Here is an 8,344-nt window from a genome sequence, read left to right on the forward strand (position 1 = left end):
TAGAGACTATTTGACTCACATCTGGCTATGCCACCTGCAGTCAGTGAAATATAGCCATTATCTTCTCCAAATTTAGAAATGATAGCATCGCGCAGTTGATCATAGCAGGTAAAATAAATTACTGTTGTTGGAACTGAAACTGCTCTAAATAAAAGTAGAATGGAGTTGTCAATCAATTAATTAATTGCTACAATTCACCATATGTCAATGGCAACAGGAATATACTTTTTGTATATAGAATGTCCCAGGTTCAATCCCCAGCACATCCAGTCAAAAAGAACATGTAGCCTAAATTGAGAATCAAGTAGCCCTTCAGGTGTTGTTGAATTGCAACTCTCAGCATTCCTCACCACTAGCTATGCTGGTTGGGGTTGATAGTAAAAGCAGTCCAACAACATCTAGGGGATGGCATGATTCCCACTTTTGATGTAGAGGTGATAAAAGTTTATGAGGGGATATAAATCCACACCCATGAATCATTAACAATGCAGAATTAATGTGTGTTTTTTAAAGGTAGCACTCAAAAATGCAGTTTCCCCCCACATAATTTACCAGCAATGATTGTAACACTGAATACTTGTTATACTGGGATAGTGCATATAACAACAGGCATAATCAAAGTCCACCCTATAGCATTTTCTACTTATAACTTTTAGAAATCCCTTAAAAGGTGAACACGGCCATAACAAACTTAAATATGAGTATTTTTGAATACCAACAACTTTATTCACTTCTCATAGTTCAGTGTTCCAGAGGTCAGAATAGGATAGCCAGAGTGGAAGAGTACAGCCAGCCTGGGAGTAGATGAAGACATGACTCACGGAAGCAAATTATTGGCAGGCCTCTGTTTGAAGATTGAGGATTCCGCTGCTATGTAACAGTCGTTTTTTCCAATCCAGCATAGCTACCAATCCTGGGGCTACATCCAGGGAACAAAGATTCCTCCTCTAACAAATACTAATTAAAGTATCCACTACTGTACTGTCAAAAGCCCAGATAGCACTGGAGTTTCCTGTGACAACGAGGAGGCCTGCAGATAGAGGTCCATGCAATATCAAACAGTTCCTTGGCCATCCTTCAAAAGAGTTGGGGAATAGTCACTTAGGGGCTCTACAGACCACCCCTAAGTGGCGATGTGACGCCGACCCTTTCCTGACCGGATCGGGGCCATAGCAACTTCACACCGTGGCCCCGATCCAGCCTTTAAAGAGCGAAAAAAGAGCTGCAAAAAGCATCTCCTTTTTGTGCCCTCCAAAGGGCACTATAGCCGCTGCTGCGCAGCTGTATGGCACCCCTTTGGCACTGTGTCATCCGGAGCAGTGCATGGCACATTGGCACAGAGTCAGGGGGGTGCATCGTCAGGATGCTGCACCCCAACTCTGCCCACAGGCCGGCCTTTTGGACCAATCTGTATAGGGCCTGAATAAGTAAAACAAACAAACAAACAAAAAACCCTCTCCCAAATATGAGTTTTAAAGTTTTCCCTTCAATAAAACTACTTACATAAACTGAGAATCTAGCTCCTTTAGCCTTCCTGAGAATGAGAGCTGATACTTGTCATGAGTGACCATTCTAGGAAGGCTGAAGGAGCAATCCACCCCACTTGTGGTTGTAAAATAAATAAATAAATAAAGTAAGGAAAGAAAATATCTGTTAGTTTCTAACATTTAAACTTAATTATGAATGACTTTATCATGTGCACCTTTCAAGGCTATATAACAAAACTGAAGAACAGGGAGAAGGAAGCAATAGATAAAACAATTTAAAATTTAGTTCTGCTTGAACAGCTAGCATGAGGGATTAATCCTGTTTTTGTTTGTTTGTCTTTGGGGGGGGGGGTGTTGCACTGTAGGAGGCACCTGCTTCTAGTCCTTTTCTTCCACTAAACCCTTTTCAATTGTGTTTACCAAGTTTGCTCTGTACTTTTGTTCAGCCTCCCAATGCTTTAACCATAGAGACCTACAGTATCAGTAATTGCCCATGCTGTAAAGGCTGTGGCATCATATTCTGCATCAGTTGCATATTGATGAACTTGTTTTAACTTTGCACTTTGTGCTAACCGAGCACTTACATCTTCTGAATTTGGAATCTCCTGAACTCACAATATAATCGCCCTGGCAAAACACTAAACTTGCCACAGACACTCTAAGGGACAATGTTGAAATTTCATGAGACCTTCTCAAAGCTGAATCAATTATCCTTTCATCCACAACCTTCAGTAACGTATCACCATCATGTTGGATGATTGCATTAGAAATTAAAAGCAGATACATAGCTTTCTTATCAAAGGTATATAAGTTTTTGCTATAACCTAGCAATCTTTTAGAATTGAGAGTTGACTCCCATCCTGATTCAATAAATTCAATTAACAAGTCTGGCATAAGAATTTCCAAGGACTTTGAAGTAATTTTCTGCAACACTGATGCTACACTAGTATCTTTCCTCTTTTCTGCACTCCCACTCTGATCTGGAACTTCCAGACCTAAGGTGACTAATACTTTCCTAATTAGACCTTTATACTTATCCACCTCAAATAATCTAGATTTAATTCTATTCTTCATCTCTTCACTGCCAAATCTGTAATCTCCTTAATATTTCCTTCAACATTTGACAGTGAAGGGCAAACACATCTGGTCAGTACAGCAGGATAATAAAAACTTACAGAGAAGGGAATGTGGCTTAATTGTTATAACTGAAAAGAACATGAGTTCTTGCCATCCAGTTGGCACATGCGGAATAATCCCATCATAGTGGATTGTTCCTCCATGCCATTCTGTGAATAAAGTTCTCCTTTTCCAGTGGGATATTCTGTAAGGATATGGGACAGAATCTTTTCAGCTGTGATAACCAGACTGCGGAATGCTCTCCTCCAGTAGTGCCAATTATATCTTCTTTCCAGCACTAAGTAGACACATGACTTTATACTAAAGTCTTTGGGGCCTGAGTTATTCCAGAATACACATGCCCAAGATTTTAAACTATTTCAACCTATTTAGTTTGTTTGAACGTTACTTAATAAGTTTTTTAGTTTGTTTAAATTATTTTTATCACAACATCCAGTCACAACGTCCAGCACCTGAACAACTCCAACTGAATCTGATGACAAGCAGAAATAGAGGTGCATGTCAACAGTATGCTGTGTACAACACAGGTCTATGTCAACACTTGGTGGTGATGAGTGGTAATAGTATATCTTTTTCAAGGCTTCAGTCTGTGATAACTAGTGTTGCTGTCTTTATAGTAATAGTACTATACAAGACTACTGCACTTACAGTGATGGAGGCAATCCACTCCACAGTGATTTCATCCCCTCTCTTTGAGTAATTTTCACAAAAGCATCCTAAAAGGCCAAATATGGAAACAAAAATAGTTATACATTCCTATAAATCTCATCCAATGGTCTGGAAGCTAAAAAGTGATTGTTTAAAAACATCACAAAATATTACTCTGAAGTAATATTTCACACAAAAATACTATACTGTAGTTTTCCAAACACACATTCTCTCTCTTTCTCTCTCTCTCTCATTTGAATGACTTTAAAATAAAATCCTTCGCACTTCAAACAGTAACTTACTAAATGAACCACATGTATGGAGAGTGGTCGTTCCTCCACATTTGTGGGTTAAGCATTTGATGATTTGCAGATTACTATATTTGCTGCCACCATCACTGCTGCTCTCTACACGACTGAAGAAAAATATGTTCTCTCTAGGGCGGGATACAAACTGCCATATAGTACATATAGGATACGTACTAGGGTTAGGAAGGGGCGGTGCTTCCGCACCCCCCTAACCCTAGTATGTATCCTATATGTACAAGATGGCGGCGCCCCTTCCACATGGGCGCCGCCATCTTTACGTACTGGACGCATAGCGTCCAGACGTGTCGCGGCGCCTATGACGTCGCGAATGTGCCGGCGGCGCTTCGCAACGTCATCAGTGCGCCGCAAGAAGAAGCTCCGAAATGGAGCTTCTTTTTTGCTCCGCGCGGGAGCCACACGGTTTGGCTGCTGCGGCTCCCGCGTGGAGCAAATGGCGGCGGCGGGGAAGCGCAGCAAAGCGGCGGTTTGTATCCCGCCTAGGTATTTCTAGGCCCTCCAGCTTAATTCTATGGTCAACTTCCACCAGAGGTTCACCACAGAATCACACTGGAGGATTTAGAAATGCCTACTGAAGTGTTCTCCGAGGTACACATAAATAAATAAAAATAGCACACTATATTCATGTTTTTTCCACTTTTGCAGGGATCCTGCATCCCCAATCCCCATAAGAGCTGAGGGCCAATTGTATAAGTATCACACTGTAACAGTAACATGAAAGGACAACCATCCTGATGTTTTAAAAAATGGGGACACATGATTGCCCCTTCATGTGAATATGCATTGCTCCGGTTTAATCTGATACTCACATGATCAGTCATGTCCAATCAATCAATCAATCAATCTCAATCAATCTCCGATATCCATCTTGGGAATGCGTTTAATGAGGCTATACTGTGGCCTGATTTTTGGACATCCCTGATTCTTCCTCCCTCCTCTAAATTTTGTTCAATTTAGTCTGATGAATGATTTGGGAGAATAAGAAAGCTTTCAAACTGCAGTAGAATTTCATTTGGTCTTAATAAATGTATTATTGCCTCATTGTGGACTTTGTTTCTTGTTCCTAATCACAGTAATTCTTTTTGCTGGTCCTATTATCTTTTAAAATATATGCCTGCATTTATTTCAAGAGGCTTTCTGAGCTGCATGAATGCATTTAAAACACAAATGAACTCAATTTTTTTTTCAGAATAATGAGAATGATTAGTGCTTCTGTCTTAATACAAACTACAGTGAATCTATATAATGGCACTGTAAAATAAAATTGGACAATAGTCTATTGAGATTTAAGAGTAAGTACTGTTTGGACTGAATAAGCTTTTCTCTTTACCATCATGCCATTGAAACGGCCAGGTGTCTTACGCCAGGTTTTGCCATTTCCGTTTTCATACAGATAAACATGATCTGTCAGGCCATCAGAATCCAAAAATGATTTTCCTGTAAAGAAAGGTGAACAATAAATCAGTTATCCCTCTAAAGATGGGTGGATGAAACATGGAATGAAGCATACTTACTGTAGGCTGGGAGGTGATTAAAGAACCTGTGTGCTATATACTGTATTACCTACATAACTCATACACTGATATTTTGAATGCCCTACATTGTAGGGCCTACAGAATTTAGTTGTGAGAGAGTTACAGACACCTCTGGCAAAAATAGTAATGAACAAGTTTAATTTTCTATCTATTTTTGCTTCTTTAGGTTCTAAAAAAGCTATAAGGTTCTAAAAAAGTTATCCTCTGGAGGGACGCCACAACAGCCAAACAACGTGGCGTCCCTCCGCCCCCAAAAGAACCTGGAAAAACTGGGTTCTTCTTGGGGTGTTGTGTGGATGTCAAGAGTGTGCCATTGGCGCACTCCTGACGTAAGCAACATGCAGCAACGTCTATACGTTGCACATCGCTTACTTCACGATGGTGCCCCTGGTGTGGATGGGAGACTGCTATTATGCCACCGCCATGCTGTGCTAGGGTTAGGGAGCATGCGGTTGGTGCGCGCTCCCTAACCCTAGAATTGCCACCAGGATAACGCTTCCTGCTGGTATGTACCAGGCCAATGTTTCTCATAGCTGCAAATACAATAGTAATCAGATAAATTATTACTAATACTGATTTTAAAAACTATAAGCTCTAGAAGGAAAATCAATTCATTCGAGATGTAGTGCTTGAGAAAAGCACTGGGGATCCTGTGGACAGCCAAAAAGAGAAACGACTGGGTCCTACAGCAGATCAAGCCAGAAATCTCCCTGGAAGCCAAGGTCCAAAACACACTGCAGAAATAATCCAGTTTGATACCACTTTAACTACCCTGGCCCATCACTATGGAATTCTGGGAACTGTAGTTTTGTGAGACATTTAGCCTTCTCAGTCAGAGAGCTCTGGTGCCACAATAAACTACAATTCCCAGGATTCCATAGCACTGAGCCAGAGCTGTTAAAGTGGTCTTAAACTGGATTATTTCTGCAGTATGTTTTGGACCCATGGTGACAAAACTGAGGCTGTTGTATTCTGGACACGTCATGAGAATCATAGAGTTGGAAGAGACCACAGGAGGGAAGCAGAAAGAGAAGAAGGCTGCATGCTAGATGGATGGTCTCTATTAAGGAGGTCACAGGTATGAATTTGCAGGAACTAAGCAGAATGGTGGAGAACAGGGAGTCTTGGAGATGTCTCATCTACAGGGTTGCTATGGTCAAGATCAACTCAACATCACACGCATTTCAGAGTTCTCTGAAAACAATGCTATACTTCCTTTTACACTAACACATATTGGTAAAACACACAGAAGGATAGGCACCTTTCCCCACATACCCCAAATGTACAGCTGCATACCTTTGAGAGATGGATTGCTCTGGACTTGCAGTCGAACTTTGACAACATCTAGAGGTGTCACTAAGGCAAACAAACAAACATATGGAAAACATTCTAAATGTGGTTAATGGTTTCAAAAATAAAACTAAATAAAAGAACAGAAGGCAAGACTTATATACTCGCCTATAAGTCGAGAAATGTATGCCCCAAAATTGATCCTAAAATTCTGGGTTGACTTATATACGGGTCAATAACTAGTACTACATAGAAAGGTCCTAAAACAAGCAAGCCTGAGGGCCAACTCTTCCTGTCTTGAGGCACTGTGTGTGTGTGTGTGTGTGTGTGTGTGTGTGTGTGTAGAAGAGGTTCCCAGTCTGATTTGCAAGGCTTCTCTTCCCATGGAAAAAACTGAACACCACTTGCTTCCCTCCTCGGTTCAATTTGCAAGCCTCCTCTTCCCATGAAAACAAACACCGTATTTAACACCACTTGCTTCCCTCCCCAGTCTGATTTGCAAGGCTTCTTTCCCCATGGAAGAAACTCCCCATTTAACACCACTTGCATCTCTTCTCAATCCGATGCTAAAACCTCTCCTCCAGCTCCTGGAGATCGGTGTTAGGTGGGTTGGGAGAGGTCCAGAGGAGGAGAAGGAGGGATGGAAGTGGTATTTTCCCTTTTCCATCCTTCATTATAGCCCCCTAAGTTTTACCCTCAACTTATTCATGGGTCATATCAAAATCCATGATTTTGACCCTGAAACGTTCCCTTGACTTATATGTGAGGTTGACTTGTACACAAGTATATACGGTAGATCTAATGTGCTTACATTAAGGGGATACATTTCAATGGAACATGAAAAACCTCTTGATTTTAAGAACAGGTTGACAGTGGGACTTAAAAGAAAGACTATCCTTTGCTCATGATTGTCAAGCTTGCTGGGGATGTTCCATTCTGCATTTCCTACACCAAACAGGGGATTAGGAGAGATGGCCTATAAGGCCTCTCTCTAATGCTATGATTCTATATATAGTATCAGTTACACTATAAAAAGGCTTTAGCCTTACTATGAAAACACAATTACCAGTTTGTTAGAAATCAGAAGGCAAATGGATTAAGACATAAATATACTACATTTTCTAAACTATTCATTTTTAAGCTTGTATCAAGATAACTTGAAAGTTTTATTTATTTTTTATTTGACTTTAAGAGGATTGACTTTTCACTTGATTTAAAGAGGTTTCATTGTTATTAACAATATACAAAGTGAGAAGCCCCACAGAGAATGGATTAATATTTTGCAAATCTCTGCAAATTTATTATTCTTCATACTTACTGGTGTTTAAAAAATCAGGCTAATTCAGTATTCATACAGTATTACTTGATGCCCACTCTGAATTTTTTTTTCCTGTAATGGAACTTGTGGCAGCCAGAAAACAGACATGTGAATTCAAGTAGCACACAGCATTAATGCATTAGTATTATTATCTGTATGGATTAGGGAGAATGGTCCACAAGAGATGAGATGGCCACAGAAATCTGAATATAGACCATGATGCCAGTGTTAATGCAGCAGCCAAAAAAAGATTAGTAATGAAAGATATGGCAGCAGGGGTATACTTACCCAAAACCGATGTAATAACAGCACCACAACAGGAACAGAATGCTTGCTGAGATGGTGTAATTGTATATAATCCATTTTCTTTATCTTCAGAAGCCATAATTTACTCCTTGAGGAACATAACCTGTTAAAAAAAATATGTGCGTGAAAAAATATCTACACGAAGAAAAATCTGAACAAATATACGCACACACAGTACACACACATACACATATGCACAAAAATATATATATGAAATATATGTATATACACACACACACTTCCTCTCACTCAAGGTTTTTGGTTTAGCACTCATTCAGGCTTATTTGAAGGGGGGGG

General features: G+C 40.2%; 1 protein-coding gene across 4 annotated transcripts in view; it reads right to left on the reverse strand.

The window, feature by feature from the left end:
- The window catches only part of SLC25A40 (solute carrier family 25 member 40), a 47,032-nt gene extending 38,867 nt beyond the window's left edge, over window positions 1-8,165 (reverse strand). For 3 of the 4 annotated variants that reach the window (XR_006104472.1, XM_042472532.1, XM_042472533.1), the window contains exons 1-5: window positions 8,030-8,150; window positions 6,430-6,489; window positions 4,929-5,035; window positions 3,273-3,340; window positions 20-144 (exon numbers count right to left, since the gene is read on the reverse strand). Coding sequence is in view for 3 of the 4 variants with exons in the window: in XM_042472532.1 (XP_042328466.1) it covers window positions 20-144; window positions 3,273-3,340; window positions 4,929-5,035; window positions 6,430-6,489; window positions 8,030-8,126 (457 nt within the window). In the remaining variant the exon portion in view is untranslated. Of the gene's footprint in view, window positions 1-19; window positions 145-3,272; window positions 3,341-4,928; window positions 5,036-6,429; window positions 6,490-8,029 lie in introns of all 4 variants that reach the window. The other variant, XM_042472531.1, reaches the window with a different exon arrangement.
- Between the last annotated feature and the right edge of the window lie 179 nt (window positions 8,166-8,344).

This window comes from Sceloporus undulatus, chromosome 6 (assembly GCF_019175285.1).
Source record: "Sceloporus undulatus isolate JIND9_A2432 ecotype Alabama chromosome 6, SceUnd_v1.1, whole genome shotgun sequence".
Lineage (NCBI taxonomy): Eukaryota > Metazoa > Chordata > Lepidosauria > Squamata > Phrynosomatidae > Sceloporus > Sceloporus undulatus.